The sequence below is a fragment of the Pipistrellus kuhlii genome, unplaced genomic scaffold, assembly GCF_014108245.1.
Source record: "Pipistrellus kuhlii isolate mPipKuh1 unplaced genomic scaffold, mPipKuh1.p scaffold_m20_p_34, whole genome shotgun sequence".
Classification (NCBI taxonomy): domain Eukaryota; kingdom Metazoa; phylum Chordata; class Mammalia; order Chiroptera; family Vespertilionidae; genus Pipistrellus; species Pipistrellus kuhlii.
The window spans coordinates 1,199,799-1,217,236 of record NW_023425534.1 but is presented as its reverse complement, the minus strand read 5'-3'; the positions used below and the strand labels follow the sequence as shown (position 1 = coordinate 1,217,236).

Genomic DNA, 17,438 nt, shown 5'->3' with positions numbered 1-17,438 from the left:
GAACCTAATTAAGGCGAGGCAGGAGGAGCGAGAAATTCGAACCAGGGAAGGAATACGCCCTGGGGCACGGGGCCTGGGGTGCGAGTGAGCTGAGCAGAGCCAGCCAGCAGGAGGCGGCCGAGCAGGGACAGGAGCCGGTCTACCCATGCCAACGGCACATGGGGCAAAGATCCCAATCCTGCCTCAGTCACTTACTAGCTGTGTAACCTTGGGTAAGTTGCCTACCTTCTCTGTGCCCTAGATTCCCCATCTATAAGTTGAAAGTAATGATGATGATAATACCGATTTCACAGGATCATTGTGGGATGCCTTAATATTTATAAAGTCAAAAATTAATAAATATACTCTGTTTCTGCTTTCCTGTCTATAAAAGCATAGAACTGTTCTGAGACACAAATTAAATGAGGTTATGGTGATTATTGAGCACAATCCTTGGAACACAATCCACAATAAAGAGTAGCTACAATTTATCATCATCATCACCAACACCATCGCTTTCATCACATCATCCTCATCACCACAATCATCACCCTCCTCACCATCATCACCCTATCATCACCACCACCATCACCACCACCATTACCATCACCATCGCTTTCATTACATCAACCTCATAACCACCACCATCATCACCATCACTATCACCCTCCTCACCATTATCCCACCTCTCATCATCATCGTAGTCATCTTCCTATTCATACACCTTGAGGACAGTAGTGTCTTTCCCATGGACTTCATGGGGCTTAAGGAAGGCCACTGAAATGAAAACCTCACAAATGCATTGTTTTATCATTACTAACCCAAAAAAGTTAAGCTGTATTTCTTTCAATCCCTTCTCAAAGCACAGCTTCTCAAAAACAGATTTTGAAATCCTGTATCACTGTTATTAGGATATTCTCCATTCAGAGCTCCGTTCGAAGCTCCATGATCAAGAAGTCTCACATCTTCCTCAATGCAGGGTGCACTACCTCTCTGTCTTGAAGGCCTAGGAGCTCATCTGTTCCCCAGGATCCTGGCATACAGCCCCAGACCCCAATGGGCCAGAACCAATCCCCACCAAAAGAAAACACCCATTGTTGTGACTGAGCCTCTAAGCATTCAGTCTTCCTCCACCGCCCACCACCATAAACTCACACATGCATGTGTGTGTCCACACACACACACGTCACCCCCTTGGTCAAGGAGCTCAGGAGTAATTAGGGCCATAACCTAAAACATCATAACATCTCATGTTCTCTCTGGCCTGCCACAACCAAACGCCACCCAAGTCTCTGACTCCTCCGCTGTGAACACCTCCTGTCAGTGACATGCATGTGGCATCAGCTGGCACCACATGATACTTCTGAACATGACAAGGTCCTCAGGTTAGACGTGAACAGTTTAGGGGAATCTAAGTGAGCCTGTTCAGAGCCCCTTCTCTGCTAAAGGCTCCAATGAGCAGAGGCGGCTGCCTCCTCAGAGAGTGGTCAGTGCTTGTCAGGATGCTAACAGCTGAGCCTCCCCACCTCCAGCAAGCACTTTCTCAGAGCAAAAGAGAAATAACATGAGGAGCAAGAGTCAAGGATGTCCAGGTTCTCATAAAAACCTTGGGGTATAACACAGTTACTGTAGTCCACCACAGAAGTCATTCCTTCTTTCCACCCATCCATCCATGCATCCTTCCACCTATCATGCACCCATCCATCCATCCTTTCCTTTCAATCCATCATCCATCCATCCATCTATGCATCTTTCAATCATCCATCCATCTACCCATCCTTCACTCACTCATCGTCTTTCCACTTCTTTGGTTCACAAAGAGTCTTTCCTAAGGTTTTGCACACAGACTGGAGCTCCCCACAGCCCCCTGGTCCCTGTAGGAGATTCACCCAAATGCAGGCATATCAACCTGCTATCTGTACTTTAGAAATCAAGCTGCAAATAGTTCTAGAGAGCAATTTTAAACAATGGTTTAAAAAAAAATGCAAGACTAGACCCTGGAGTTTCCTTTTGTAAAAAATAAAATAAAAAAGAGAGAGAAATGGAGACAATTTTTTTTTTTTTTTTTATACCTCAACAATAAAAGAGTTGTTTGGAATAGTCCCACGTTGTTCCTATTTGACCCAGTTCTTACAAGATTGGCACTGTGTTTGGAACAGCCTGGGGGCAGGTCACTCAGCAAATGCTAAGATTTGCTCAGAAACCTCATCCTGTCTCCAGCAGTAGACGCTGAAGACCTTGCTCTCACTGGGGTTGCCTCCTGCCCCTCCACATATTAATCTTTCAAATGAGCCCATCTAACAGCATCAACATGGCTTCCCACCTGACCTTGGCGCGGCAGCCCATAAAGCAATTCTAGGTCGTGAGGACATTGAAAAACACCCAGCCCCAGTTTTCCCCTAGGAATACAGCAATAATTTAAGCATATTAGGAAATAAGGTGTCAAATGCTGCTATGTGTAGATTTTTTAAATTCTGAGGCTAGACAACCAAGTTTTCATATATCTTTTAACAAAAAAAAAAAAAAAATCAATGTAAGTATATTTCAGGTTGCCTCTCTACATCTTGGCAGGTTGAATATCAAAATAAGCAGAGCTTGGTGATGCCCCATTCCATATGTCACCTTGGAGAAAGAGAGATCAATTTTAAGAGACCAGAATTATTGAAAGAAACCCCAAAACTATCCTTATTTTTTATGATGTACACCCTCTCCCAAACTTGGCAAAATTAGCTGGCCTGAATATATTGTTTTTTACTACATTCATCTGTCTTCCTGCAATTTGGATCGACTTCAGGAACCTTTCAGAATTCATTTGATAAAATGCTGCTCTGTGTCATTATTGATTTTAGTTCCCGTGTAAAACAGGAAGTTTATGTCCACATTTCGGACATAAATACAGCCACGCTGTCTAAATGTTATACCTCCCTGTCACAGAGCAGCAGTGAAAACATAAACATGCTTTTAATTGACCTTCAGGCACCTAAAGTAGATGGCATGGCATGGACACGCCAGGGTTGGCGTCTCCTTCCATCGGCAATGCAACATCCTCTGGCTAGGAACGCGCTCTCAAAGCCATTCCTCTTCATTAAAAAGCAGAGACACACGGAAGCCTCCCTCGACAAGAGCCACCTCCGCCTAATCGCTCCGAGAAACCTGAAGAGGCGCTGAGCATAAGTAGTGTGTCCTCACACACAAAGCGCATGCGGGCTGGTCTTCACCTGCTGAGAAACCCTCTCTTCTCTCTGCTTAACAATGCTTTCAAGAGTGAAGACCAAGCGGGTTCAGTACCGTGGACAGCGCCAGGCTATTTTAGGGGACGTTCAGGACCATAGTCAGCGCACCAGGTTGCAAGGGCGTGCAGGACAGAGCACTGGATTCCCCCAAGTTTTCTAAAAGAGAGTTCTAATTATTCCCCTCCCCCGCAAAAAAAGAGAGGGAAGTTAAATCTAAATGACACACTTTTTCTTTCAATGCTTTAAACCAGAAGTCAACAAACGTTTTCTTCAAAAGACCAAATGTAAAAAAAAAAAAAAAAAAAAAGACCAGATGTAAATATGTTCAACTCTGCCTTGTAGCCCAAAGTCGCTAAATTAATAGGTGTGGCTATCTTTCCAAAAATAAAAATGTAATTTACAAAAGGCGGCAGATTTGGTCTGTGGGCTGTAGTTTGCTAACACCTACTCTATGTTAAAAGGGAAGTGCTGAGCCAAAACCGGTTTGGCTCAATGGATAGAGCGTCGGCTTGGGGACTGCCGGGTCCCGGGTTCGATTCCGGTCAAGGGCATGTACCTTGGTTGCGGGCATATCCCCAGCAGGGGGTGTGCAAGAGGCAGCTGTTCGATTACTCTCTCTCATCGATGTTTCTAACTCTCTCTCTCCCTTCCTATCTGTACAAAATCAATAAGATATATATTTTTTTTAAAAAGAGAAGTGCTGAGAAATGAGTGAAGGGCATCAAACAGCTGGGAATCTAAGGATGTCTCTGGTGGTATGGTCAGATGACATCCCAGCAGTAAGAAACCAGCTTTGTACATCAACAAAGGGTGTGTTTTCTTAGTTCTCCTGCAATTTGACCTTCGTAAGCTTTGCTTTACATCCTTGACAACTAGAACTGAAAGAATAAAGAAGGTTCAAGATACCAGTGAGCATTTACCCGCCCCCCCAGTCTTCCTGGGCCACGGGGAGTCCCCGGAGGAACGGGAGCCAATCCCCAGGAACTGATCCCTCCCTAGCATCTTGGGATGGAGCAGCTCGGACACCCCCTCTCACCTCCAAATGGCCTAGGTCTAAGCAGGGGGCTGGTAAGGGAAGCTGTTCTTTGGAACATGAGACTGGGGGGAAGACGGGAAGAGTGGGCAGGACTGAGCTGAGATGTGGCGTTCGGAAGGCTCTGCTCTATTATAGATCTGAGTGCTTCTCTCCTCCTGAACACATTAGCTGCTAATTGGCTTCGGCAATTTAAAGAAAAAAGACTAGATTCAATTTCCACTCCCTTAAAATGCAATCTTGACAATTTATGAAAAGCAACCAAATATACTGCAGAGATGAATAGATTTTTTTTTTTTTTGGCTATAATCTTTCTTAAAAGCACTTGAAGAGGTAAAAATATTCTTAAATCAAAATGAATGCCACACTTAATAAAATGCAAGTTGGCATAATTAATCGAGCGGTTTCTCTATTAGAGAGGACAAATAGAGTTCCGTTTCCAGCGGTTAGGGCTCGTCCTGGATGAATCCATTTAGAACGGGCAATTATGAAATGAAGAGGATCTGGCTGCCAGAGCTGTGCAGGCCCCATAGACGTGCCCGCCACTCAGACAATGCTCACGACCTTGGCAGGAAATGGCCCTCGGCGGGAGCGAGGCTGAGGAAGGCCTCAGGAGGAGTGGGGAGAGGCAGGGAGACAGTCACTGCGGTGCGGGAAGTAGGTGCAGAGCCGAGGTGGAAGTTTCCAGAAGAGGGATAGAAGGCCTAGCCACAGGAAAGGAGGCACTGAGGGAGACGGTGAGGGGAGAGGAGCCACCCCCCGACCCCAGGAATCCCCATGTAGATAGGATTTCACCTGTCAGTGACTGAACATGCATGCACACAGCTCGACCAAGGCACACAGAGCTGAGGAAACACAGGCAGACACACACCTCACATATATACACACATACACACACACACACACACACTCTCTCTCTCTCCTTCTCTCTCTTTCTCTCAAAGAGCAACGGGAAGAATATCCTCAGGTAACGAAAATAACAAAACCAAAGGTAAATGCCCAACACCTCACCCCCACCCCCCACCAGGCCTTCTTTCTCCATTTCACAGCAGCTCTGTGAGGTGAGATGCTCAGGTCCCCTTCCCTCCCCCCCACTTCAGGGGCTGGCCCCAGGCTCTGATCAAGGAGCGGACGGTGTGTTCCACCACTAAGCCGATGGAGAAAGACCGAGGGGCTGTGGGCACGCTTGGTAACCTCCCCAACACCACACACAAGCCCTGCAGTTATAGACGCCCTCGCTCAGAACCTCAGCGGTGAGCCGATAAGCAAGCAGTTTCTAGGGACCCAACCCCCACCTCTCCCCGTGGGTCTGTGGCCCGTGCTATGACTCCTCCATTTACGTTTGTTCCTGGGATGATTCCACCGATGCTGGTTTCTCCCAGCTCTGGACAACAGCTCCAACAGGCCGGCCCGGAGTCCGCTGGGCTCACTGCTCCCCAGGCAGGCACGTGGGGAGCTCAGCACACTGTGGAGTGAGGGAGGGAGTAAACCTGGGAGAGCAGAGCCACCTGCTTCCATGTCCTGAAGTGAAAGTCCCGAATGGTAAAAAAGTGAAAACGGCCCTGGTTGCAGGCACATCTCCAGTAGGGGGTGTGCAGGAGGCAGCTGATCGATGTTTCCCTCTCATCAATGTTTCTAACTCTCTATCCCTCTCCCTTCCCCTCTGGAAAAATCAATATATTAAAAAAAAAAAAGTGAAAATGGGCAGATTTCATTGTGTGTGTGTGTGTGTGTGCATGTGTGTGGTGGGGGGTGGGAATCTGGTAATGCCCAAGGACAAGAACTTAAAGCTGAGTTGAGGTCTGAGGAATGGATTCCCCAGGAAAATGGGGGCGGGAAAGAAGGACACCCAGGCAGAGGGAGCAGTGCATGTTGGGGGAGGGGCTCTGTGGAGAGGCCGGGGGCTTGTCTGCAGGCGCTGCCATAAATAACCTGGCACACAGCTGCCCGTCGGCCACTGCGCTGGTTCTGAGAACTCGGAGCTCTGGAGGCCCAAAGGGGAGCCGCTGCGCCCGGAGGCTCTGAGGCAAGGTCAGTGCGAATGCAGGTGGTGCTGAACACGGATCTGTGTTTTCTTAGCAGCCAGCAGTCGGCTGGCTTCTGGTCCGATGGGTTTCCTGCCACCACAGCCGTCTCCCCGGGTCTGTGTGGGAAACAGCACGGAGAAGCAAGGCCTGGGAGGGAGCGGGTGCGACTGCCGGGGAGGTGACTGTGTCCGTGTGTGTGTGTGTGCATACACAATGTGTGTGCATGTGTGGGGATGCACATGTGTCATGTCTGCGTGCATATGTGCATGTGGGGGAGGGATGTATATACGTCATGCCCGTGTGTGTGCAAGTGGGGTGTATACACGTGCCATGTCTGTATGTACGTGTGTGTGCATGCAGGTGTGTATACACAGGGGTCGTGCCTGTGCATGCATGTGTGTGCAATGTGTGTGTGCATGATGAGGTGTGTACACGTGTGCCGTGCCTGTGTGTGCACACATGTGGGTGCATGCATGTGTGCACGCGAAGACTGCACGCGCCCTCCCTCACTGCCAAGCTCGACCCCATGTGCCGTCTAACTGCAGGTTCTCTGCGAGGGAAGAGCTGGTGAGCCTCAGGTGCCCTCACTTGTCTGCCCTGCAGGGGCCTCAGCTGTGTTCGCCGGCTCTGAGAGAGTCATGCCGCGCAAGCATGACTAAAGCTCCCGGGAGGACACGACAGGAGGACAGGAGGCACCCGCCTTGCGGTGTCACAGTGCCCACAGGGACCCTTCAGCAGCGCCCGAGGCCAGGGCGCGACAGAGTGCACGTTCCAGCCTTCACAGCTTCACCGCAGAGCTGATGCTCCCGACAGAACGGCCTGACCCAAAGGCTCTCACCTGTGAGAGGACAGCCGCAGGCCAGCCAGTGCGTCTGTTTGCAAAGCACCTGGATCCTGGAGCAGCCGCAGCCGCCATCTGGGCTCAGTCAGGGCAGGGCAGCCTGCAGCTGCAGCCCGGGTGAGCTCTGGAGCCCGCCATGTCCTTTTCAGAGGCACATCCCGGGGCCAGGAGCTGGAGCTGGGGGCCTGGGAGTGTGCGGGCAAGGCTGGGGGCTCCTTGTAAAATGTCAATGCTGAGAAGCACCGTCCCTGGGCTGACAGGAGCCAGCTCATCCCAGGAGCTGGGAGAGGGGCCCTGAGGGACAGCAGGGGAGGAGAGGAATGTGGGGTGAAGGGGTTAGGTCCCCCCTCCATAATATAAGCGGAGCCTCTTTAAAAATGGAAGAACTGCCTTGCACGTATTGGGCCCCGAACCTCTGGGATATTAAAATGGAGCAAAATAACCTTTGCACAGGGCTTAAGCTCCTGTCCCAGAGAGCTGTGTGCAAAGATGACAACACAACAGATATTATGACCCAGGGGCTGATGGCTACAGGGCTAAGGCTTAAAAGTGTCTGGAATTAGGGTCACCCCACCAGCTTGGCTCAGTGGCTAAGCATCGACCTATGAACCAGGAGGTCAGGGTTCGATTCCCAGTCAGGACACAGGCCGGACTGTGGGCTTCATCCCCAGTGGGGGGCGTGCAGGAAGCAGCCAACCCATGATTCTCTCTCATCTCATCTGATGTTTCTATCTCTCCCTCTCCCTTCCTCTCTAAAATCAATAAAATTGAATTTATTTTAAAAACACACTACCGTGTTTCCCCGAAAATAAGACATCCTCCAAAAGTAAGACCTATCTACAGGTTTCCGAGTGAAATATAAGGCATCCCCCCGAAAATAAGGCCCCCCTAGGCTCTGTCTTAAAATGCTATTGCTAAACATGAGAGATTTGGTCCACTGATTCTGAAAGAAATGGAGTCACAAGAAATTCAACAGGAAATCCAGGAATTGGATTGTTATGATGATGTTCCAGAAGATGAAGACATGATTGTCATTGAATAAATGAGTAAATTCTTGATACTATAGGATTAAGTTTGTCTGGTTTGTGTTGACAACTACCGTACTACCGTATCGTATGCAGGTAATAAATTTCCTTTATTTTCATTTAACAATAAATGTGTACCGCATTCTTCTTCATGGAAAAATAAGACATCCCCTGAAAATAAGACCTAGTGCATCTTTGGGAGCAAAAGTTAATATAAGACACCGTCTTATTTTCGGGGAAACAGGGTAGCATCACTGTCAGCTGATCTGCACCTGCAGAAACACCTTCCTCCGATAGATGTTGTTAACAAAAAACAACCACTGAAACCTGTAAAGAATTTTTGTGAGTTTATCTGAGCCAAACTGTCGACATATGTCGGGAAGCAGAACCTCATCAGATTGAGATAATGCTCCGGGGAATGGCGGGTTACATTTCTATATTTATACATTGCAATCAAAGGAAAGGGATGTAGGTGGGTTACATGAAATTTATTGGTGATAGATTAGGGAGGTGGGACAAAGCAAAGCAGGGAAACCTCTGGGATAGGGTAAAAAGTAAAATGATGGACACATACTTAGGTGGGTACAGGAACAATCAACATGATAATGAGGGAATTTGAGGCATCCGTCCTGGCACCCAACATATTTGGTTGTGCCCCAAGGGCTCCAGAAAAAAAGAGAAGTTACAAGTTACCCCGACATCTCACAGATATGTTATCTTAGAGGTAGAAAGGCAAATAGGCTCCGTAAAGAAGATCTAAGTTGATCTTTGTCAGAGAAAATACCGGCCTAGGACATGACTACCCACTATAACCTGTTTATAGTTAAATATTTAATTTTCAAACCATCTTTTGTGGTTAGTTTAGGTCTCTGAGTTTGCAAGGCCGCCACACAGGTCTCCCCTGAGCCTGTCAGGTCAGCATGTGGCTCCTTCCGTCCACAATGTGCTCGTCCCCTTCCCTTCTCACGGAGCCCCTGACTTTGTCACTGAGCGGCCACTGAATCCGTGTTTCCCAAATGCTGTTCTTTGATCTCATATACATGCTGGTCCTCCTCCGCTGTGAAAGGTCTTTCATTTGTTAAATATATTCTTATTGATCTCAGAGAGGAAGGGAGAGGGAGAGGGAGAGACAGCAGCATCAGGGAGCACTGACTGGCTGCCTCCTGCACGCCCCTCCTGAGGACGGAGCCTGCACCCCGGGGTCAAACCCGTTATCTACATGACCCCCTGGTTCACGGGTCCCCGCTCCGCCACTGAACACAGGGAGGGGAGGTCTTTCCAGGACAACCCCGGGCGGAGTGATGGCCAGGAAGGACCGCTGCGGTCCTTCTCCGCAAAGGCCGGGCGGAAGGCGGGGCTCACTCCTCAACCACACGGGGTCCCGGGCCGGGCCCGCCATCACTGCGCTCAGCCCCCCGGTGCCTCGCCGGCCTGCTGCGCGGGGTGCAGCCCGGCCCAGGGCCCAGGCGCGGAGCCCCTCTGGCCACTCCACACGCCTAAGGCCCGGGCCGGGGCCGCAGGGAGGCGCCCTCACCAGCATGGCCGCGCCTCTGAAACGCGGCGGCGCAGGGCAGCATCGGAAGTGACGTCACAAACGCGGCGGCGCCTTCCGCTCCGGGAAGCGCCAGGTTTGTCGGGTCACGTGGCTGTTGGCCCCGGGCTGTGATTGGCCGGTCCTCTGGTGACGTCAGACGTCCCCGCGCGCGCCGAGGGCTGGAGAGTGGCCGCGGCGCTGGGGAGCGTTAGGCGGCAGCGACGGGCTCGGCGGCCGCGCCTCCCACACTCATGAGGAGCCGGAAGGTGAGGCCGGGCCGGGCCGGGCGGAGCGGGGCCGGGCAGGCGGGGCCGAGGCGAGGGCGCCGCCGCCGGGTGCTGGGGAGCTGAGGGGGGACGGACGCCTTGGGCCAAGGGGCGATCTCTGCTTGGGCCTGGCCCTCCCTGAGCTCCCGGGCCACGCGCCCTGCGGGGGCTCCCAGGCCACGCCTCCCGGAGGGTGCTCCCAGGCCACTCCTCCCGGAGGGTGCTCCCAGGCCACGCCTCCCGGAGGGGGGCTCCCAGGCCACTCCTCCCGGAGGGGTGCTCCCAGGCCACGCCTCCCGGAGGGGGGCTCCCAGGCCACTCCCTCCGGAGGGGTGCTCCCAGGCCACTCCTCCCGGAGGGTGCTCCCAGGCCACTCCTCCCGGAGGGGGGCTCCCAGGCCACTCCCTCCGGAGGGGTGCTCCCAGGCCACTCCTCCCGGAGGGGTGCTCCCAGGCCACTCCTCCCGGAGGGTGCTCCCAGGCCACTCCTCCCGGAGGGATGCTCCCAGGCCACTCCCTCCGGAGGGGTGCTCCCAGGCCACTCCTCCCGGAGGGGTGTTCTCAGGTCACGCCTCCCGGAGGGGGGCTCCCAGGCCACGCACCCTGCGGGGGCTCCCAGGCCACTCCCTCCGGAGGGGTGCTCCCAGGCCACGCCTCCCGGAGGGGGGCTCCCAGGCCACGCCTCCCGGAGGGTGCTCCCAGGCCACTCCTCCCGGAGGGGTGTTCCCAGGCCACGCCTACCGGAGGGGTGCTCCCAGGCCACTCCCTCCGGAGGGGTGCTCCCAGGCCACGCCTCCCGGAGGGGGGCTCCCAGGCCACGCCTCCCGGAGGGGGCTCCCAGGCCACGCCTCCCGGAGGGGGGCTCCCAGGCCACGCCTCCAGGAGGGGGCTCCCAGGCCACTCCTCCCGGAGGGGTGCTCCCAGGCCACGCCTCCCGGAGGGGTGCTCCCAGGCCTCCAGGACGGGGACCTGCGGGCTCCATCCCGGAATGGGGACCCGGGCTCCCTCCCCGGAACTGGTCTGGACCCCGGCGTTTCCAGCGCTGCCAGGCCAGGGGTCCCTGTTTTCCTGTTGCCACGACCAAGCCTGGGTGACCTGCAGCTTGGCCCCACTATCCTATGTGAATCGGGGTGACGTGAAATCCACCCCGAGAAGGTGAGGATTGCCGATGTCCGTCCCTGGCACTGGGTGACCGTGCGGTGTGTGGACGGAGGAGAGGGCCTGGGACACAAGCCACCCCTGGCCCGGGGGGACCCCACTGGGGGGGCCTCCAGCGGAGGGGACGTGCACCCGGGCACTCCGGGTTTGCTCAGAACGAATCCCAACTCCTTCCTCCCCCCACCCCCCCAGCGGCGTGGACCCTGAGGGGCCCTGCAGACGGCGGGTAGGTGGTACGTGGGCAGGGCGGTGGTCCCCAGGCCCACTGTCCGCTCCTGGTTCAGCTGGGCAGCGCGTGCACATGCGATGCTGCTGGTGCACTTGGCCGCACTCGCCTGTGCCATTTCGCTTTCCTCTCGTTATGTGGCCTGTTTTGTTCTGTTCCTCATTTAAATGGGTTAAAGTGAAGGTTTTTTATTAAAATTTTTAAAAATGTTTTTATTGATGTCAGAGAGGAAGGGAGAGAGAGAGATAGAAACATCAATGATGAGAGAGGATCATATCAGCTGCCTCTGCGCGCGCGCGCGCGCACACACACACACACACACACACATACAGACACACACACACACACACACACACACACCCCTCGAGCCCACCGCCCCCATGTGCCCTGACCGGAATGGAAGCGGGACGTCCTGGTTCCGAGTTGACAGGCAACCTCAGAGCTGCACCAGCCGGGCAGAGTGAACGTTTTTAATATAACTAATGATTTTCCCCTGGTTTAAAAAGCTTGTCTTCCATAACAGCAGAACTCGCGTGGGATTTGTACCAGCTTCATTCCAAACATACAGAAGTGTTTGTTCTGTATGGCTGTTTCTTTACTCGCTTTCGTGGTGTGTTGTTGGGAATATCACATTTCTTGTCACAAACGCAGAGCACGATGTCTGCCTGCTTTTCCATCTGGAGCCATTTTCTTAGCCCTGCACAGCCTTGCTCCCACTCACCTCCTTTATGCTGTTACTGCACACTGGTGACCCGGTGCATGAAATCCGTGCACATTAAAAGGGAATTCATTAGAGGGAATATTTTAATATTGCTATTTGCCCTTTCTCTAGAATAGAAGTGTCAGAGATGAAAGGAAATTAGTAAAATGTATATTAAAATCTTCCTCCAGTCAGAGTCTCGGGCGCACCACAGGACCCAGAGTTAAGTCCCTGCCCACCCACGTGCTCCTCAAAATCGAGAGAGACCCAGGCCTGGCCGGCTCCACCCCCATTGGGCGAGATCCAGACCCTGCTAGCCCCACTCCCATCAAGCCCTGCTGGGCAAGGGGCATGGCCTGCGGTCCCCCATCAAGCTCCGCTGTGCAGGGGGCGAGGCCTGAGGTCCCTGGCCTAGCCCAGCACCACGCAGCCTTAGGTCCTTGCTGATGGCTCATGAAGGCTCGTTACGGGAACTGGTCCTCTGTTGTGGGCACAGCCATCTTGTTATGGTGGACAGCCATTTGCATGTTCCCGCTTTACTAGAGAGGCTAGCACATTTCTGTGTACATTGTGTGCATGTTATTGTGTGTGATTGCTGTTTCAATCAGGTCAGAGAAGGACGGGATACGTGTGCGGTTACTGCCTTGTTTCCCTTTGATTGGATTGCCATCGGGAAGCTTCCTCAGCCCGAAGGGGTTGGTGTAGTGTTGCCTGTGCGGAGGGGGTGCTGGCAGCAGGCTCTTTCAGTGCTTGTTATCCGAAAGTGTCTATTTTGCCTTCATTTTGGAAGAATGGCTTTGCTGGGTTATAGGACTCTTGGTTGACAGCGTTTTTTTCTGAGAACTTTGAATACATTTGAATGTACCCCACTGTGCTGTGGCCTCCCGGGTGCCTGCTGACACGTCAGCAGCTTGTTCCCTTGGAAGCCAGGAGTCATTTCCTCTTGCTGCTCTCCTCCTTGTCTCTGACACTCACCTTTCTCACAGGGATGTGCGTGTGGCCCTCTGTACCCTTGCCTGACGTAGAACTCGGTTCCTGGAGACGCCTGAGTGGAGGTGGTGATTCCCAGCCCTGTGAGGCGTGGTCAGCCATCCTTTGACTAGCTTCCGTCCCTCTCTGTCCTTCCTGGGACGCCCATTACACGTATGTTGTATAAACAATGTTTCTCTAAGATTCTTCATTCTTTTTCCTCTCAAGGTTGCATGTCTGTCAGTCTGTCGTCTTAATTCTGTTCTGCCAATTCATACCCACTGTTGGACCTCTGGCATACTTTTCAGCCACAGAACTTCCATTTGGTTCATTTTTATAATTTCTACCTTTTTATTGATACTTTGTATTTGATGCAACATATCGAATCTTTACTTTTTAAATCATGGTTTCTTCTATCTTTTTCACATGTTTATAATGGCTACTTTGAGCCTTTTTCTGATAAATGCAAGATCTGGTCACTCACAGGCAGTGTTGTCTGCTTTTATTCCAAGGCCAGGATCTGCTTTCTTGTTTCCTTGCATGCTTCATACTTTTTCTGTTGAAGCCGGATATTTTAGATAACATGTTGTGGCTGTTCTGGGTGCTGATCTCCCAGCTCACTGCTGTTAGTGAGCTGTTCGTTCAGTGACTCGGTGGGTGGTTCTAGTAGAGTCTGCTTTCCCCCTCCCCCAGAGGAGCACTGGGACACCCACAGTCACCCCAGGAGGCCCGCTTCTTCCCCCGCCACACTCAGCTGGTAACCCGGCCGATTGCTCCGTGGTTCTCAGCGGGGACTGGGCATGCATTGCTCCACAGACTCCTCTCAGAGGGGATGGTTTCTGAGCCACTGTCTGATGTCTGTTCCGGCCCCAGGGGCTCTTCCAGCTGCTGCTCCCACCCCACCCCCTGCCAGGAGCTGCTCAGGACCCCGCTGCCCGGGAGCCCCAGGCTGGGCTGACCACTGCCCTGAGGTCACTCCTCTGGGGAGCGGTGAAGAGCTGTGCCAGGCACCGCGCTGAGCCAGGCTTGTTGGCACGGACAGGCCTGAGGCCGGAGATGAGGGCTCAGCTCAGGGAGGGCGTGGCAGCAACCCTGAGCCCTCAGGAGCCTGGCGGGATGGATGAGATGCCCTGGAGCAGTTTCTAAACTCCCTTCTTCCTTCTTGATCTCTTTTCCTCGGAGTGTGTGGCCTTCCATCTGTCCCGTGGGCTCCCGGGGCAGCTTTCCAGCCTGCCATCCAGTGTCCCTGGGTTGCCCCCTTCTCTTATCACTCACGCCCATCAGCTCCCAAGCCAGGAAAGGATTCACAGGAAGAGCCGTGCACCTCCAGGGAGGCCAGGCTGCAGAGACAGTGTGACGGCAGTCAGGGCGGCTGAGGGCAGCGCACAGGAACTCCCTGTACCTACACCCGCTCAGTACAATTCTTTCAGCTGTTCCTTTTAATTAACTTCTCCTTATCAGAAGACATCTTTAGCATTCAGAGTAAATGGGCGTGGACCCGTTTCTTACTGTCGAGGGGTTCGGGTCCAGGTGGGGTTTGTTCATGTCCCCTCTCACCCAGAACTGGCACCACAGGGAAGGACTTTCTGAGGGAGAATGTGTGCGCTGCGGAACAGTTACTAAAGACAGGTTCCTAGAGGGTGTTAGGGACTAACCACCCCAAGTTCCCAAGACAGTGGAAGAGGAGGTCTTGCATCTTAAACCCAGAATCGTTTGGATTCGCACACTGAGGCCACCAGTGTCCGTCCATAGCGACGGGATGTGGGGGGACCATGGCCAGTGTCCTTCCATAGCGACGGGATGTGGGGGGACCATGGCCAGTGTCCTTCCATAGCGACGGGATGTGGGGGGACCATGGCCAGTGTCCTTCCATAGCGATGGGAAGTGGGGGGACCATGGCCGGTGTCCTTCCATAGCGACGGGAAGTGGGGGGACCATGGCCAGTGTCCTTCCATAGCGACGGGATGTGGGGGGACCGTGGCCAGTGTCCTTCCATAGCGACGGGATGTGGGGGGACCATGGCCGGTGTCCTTCCATAGCGATGGGAAGTGGGGGGCCGTGCTCAGTGCCACCCTGGTTAGGAAGCCCCTCCGCGCCCACATTGCGGGGCACAGCCTCTGACAGCCGTGCCGCCTCCAGCTCACAGGGGCAGTGCGGTCTTCAGAGCGTCTGCGAGCCCGGAGCTGCTCCACCAGGCTGACCTCTGCCCGGGAAGTCAGGGCCGCCGCGTCCGGCAGGACAGTGTGCCAGGTGAGCCTCTGCCAGGCAGACACGGGTCAGGGCTCCGTGTCCGGTCTATACGGCGTGCGTTCTGAGGGTGCTGATTGGGAACCGGGGCAGGAGGTGGGGTCCAGGGAGTCAGCAGGCCTGTCTCAGGCCCTTTTGTCTTTGATGCAGCCTTTTTTTTTCCATCCTCACCAAGGAGTGAGGATTTTTTCCCGTTGGTTTCAGAGGAGGGGGCGGGGGAGAAACAGAAACACCGATGTGACACACATTGGCTTGTTGCCTCCTGCACACACCCAGTGGGGAGGGAAACGGGGATCAGTACTTGCTCTTGACCAAAAATTGAACTGGCAACTCTCCGGTGCGTAGGCTGAGGCTCTAACCACTGAGCACGCCGACCAGGGCTCAGTGCAGCCTTTTGAGTGATAGTGGCATAGTGTCCTTCTATGGACAGAGTGGGCTGGGGGACGGACCCACCGTGTCTGCGTGTCTGCATTCTGTGCAGTGCGGCAGCAGTGGCTGGGACTCGGTGTGACAGCAGCACCCGCAGTCTCGCTGCTCCATGGCTCCTGGAAGCCGGGCTAAGACACGTGTGAGCCTGCAGAGCACCTCCCCGTCCCTGCCCTCAGCGGCTCGCCCTCCAGCAGGAAGGGGAAGGCTGCGGTCTGTCCGCACGGGCTTCTGAGCTTGCTCAGCGGTGGGCAGCCTGGAGCACGTGTGGGGGCGGGCTGCGGTCCTGGGCTCTTCCCGGCTGTCCCTTGGGTGGCAGCAGTGGCCTGGGCCGTGCCCAGCCGTAGAAGCAGGATGTCACGTCCAGGGTGAGGTGTGAGGAAGGGGCCTCGGGGCTGGGACGTGTGTTTGCTGTCCGCTTCATAATCCTAGACGGGCCTGCTTTCCCGGCATTTGTTCCTCGACAGACTTCCTCCCACAAAGCCACGGACAGGCGGACTTCCAAGAAGTTCAAGTGTGACAGAGGCCAACTTGTGAAGTCGGAATTACAGAAACTGGTGCCTAAGAGCGAGAGTGGGAGTGCGGCCCTGCCCCAGGCGCCGCCGGAAAGCCCCGGCGGGAATGAGCCCCCAGCGCCAGCTAGGGAGGAGGACGGCCCGGCGCCCCCGGGGGAGGAAGCCGGCATCGCTGCTCCGCGGGGGAGCGCGGGCCTTCCCTTCGGGCACGGCCGAGTCGTGAGTGACACGTGCTCAGCAAGGACCGCGGACGGCCCGCCCCGCGCCCTCCCCGGAGGGGAGCCGGACAGCAGCTCGGCCGCGGGCGGCTCCGTGCTGCAGATGGACGGCAGCGCCTTCCTGGACGACGACAGCAACCAGCCCATGCCCGTGAGCCGGTTCTTCGGGAACGTGGAGCTCATGCAGGTGAGTGGGCGCCGTCTCCCCTCGGGGGGCCCCAGGGGTGCATGTGAGGACTGCCTCAGCCCAACAGCAGGTGCACCGTCACCTTTCAACCTGGAGATGAAGGGCAGTTCCTCACTGGGCACGCCCACCTGGCCCTCCACCGAGAGCCAGGCTGCTGGGTGGTGTCCCCGCAGGGCCTGTGCCCCGGGCTGGTTTCCCGCCTTGCCTCCACGTGGACTTAGTGGTCCCACTGTCTGCAGGGGGGCTGCGCTGTGGCCCACGCCGGCGCTGAGGCAGAGGGAGGGGTGACTGACGAGGGCGTGTTCTCTTCCCCCAAGGACCTCCCACCAGCGTCTGCGTCCTGTCCCTCAGTGAGCAGACGGGAGTTCAGGAAGATGCATTTCAGAGCCAAAGACGACGACGAGGAGGAGGACGCGGAAATGTAGGAATAAAGTTCACACGGTGACTGCCTTGCATGTTCAGTGCGCTGACAGGTGACAGGCGAGGTTATGGGACTTAGGAAGTGACCCTCGGGAGAGTGTCCTTAAGCAGACTCCCGGGGGCTCCGCTGGGGCCGGGCCGTCCTTGCTGGGGAAGCTGCTGCTGCTGCTGCTCGCACCAGGCGTCTGGTCCCCGTCGGACAGGTGGGAGGTGGTTGGAGGCAGCCGCAGGCTGGGTAAAGGGGGGATGTTTGTGAAGGAGACGCCCCGGGAGTTGTAAGCCCTTCACGGGCTGACTCGGACAGTTCCGAGAACTCTCTGTGAGGCTGGACTTGACCTTGGACGTTCTGCAAGAGGCACAGGGGAAAATAAAATATATTTTGAAAATATTTTAAAGAAGCCTGTGTCCTTGATACTACTCCTTTCTGAAGTGTTT

At 54.6% G+C, this 17,438-nt stretch overlaps 1 protein-coding gene across 2 annotated transcripts; it reads left to right on the top strand.

Annotated features, from left to right (window-relative positions):
• The first annotated feature begins 9,783 nt into the window (after positions 1 to 9,783).
• CUNH1orf174 (chromosome unknown C1orf174 homolog) lies at positions 9,784 to 17,398 on the top strand. 2 transcript variants are annotated; one of them, XM_036460943.2, is made up of 4 exons: positions 9,784 to 9,938; positions 15,130 to 15,240; positions 16,131 to 16,583; positions 16,901 to 17,398. In XM_036460943.2, exons 1-4 carry the CDS (start codon positions 9,924 to 9,926, stop codon positions 17,006 to 17,008), a joined length of 687 nt encoding a protein of 228 aa, XP_036316836.1. In that variant the 5' UTR covers positions 9,784 to 9,923; the 3' UTR covers positions 17,009 to 17,398. The 2 variants fall into 2 exon arrangements, with proteins under 2 accessions (XP_036316836.1, XP_036316837.1); XM_036460944.2 differs by lacking the exon at positions 15,130 to 15,240 and having other exon boundaries at positions 9,816 to 9,938.
• The last annotated feature ends 40 nt before the right edge of the window (positions 17,399 to 17,438 follow it).

What these genes read in the sequence shown, in the direction of transcription:
- CUNH1orf174 (XM_036460943.2), top strand. An exon ending in CCGGCAGGACAGTGTGCCAG is followed by an intron (nt 15,241 to 16,130) that starts GTGAGCCTCTGC and finishes GTTCCTCGACAG; the next exon opens with ACTTCCTCCCACAAAGCCAC. An exon ending in GGAACGTGGAGCTCATGCAG is followed by an intron (nt 16,584 to 16,900) that starts GTGAGTGGGCGC and finishes TCTTCCCCCAAG; the next exon opens with GACCTCCCACCAGCGTCTGC.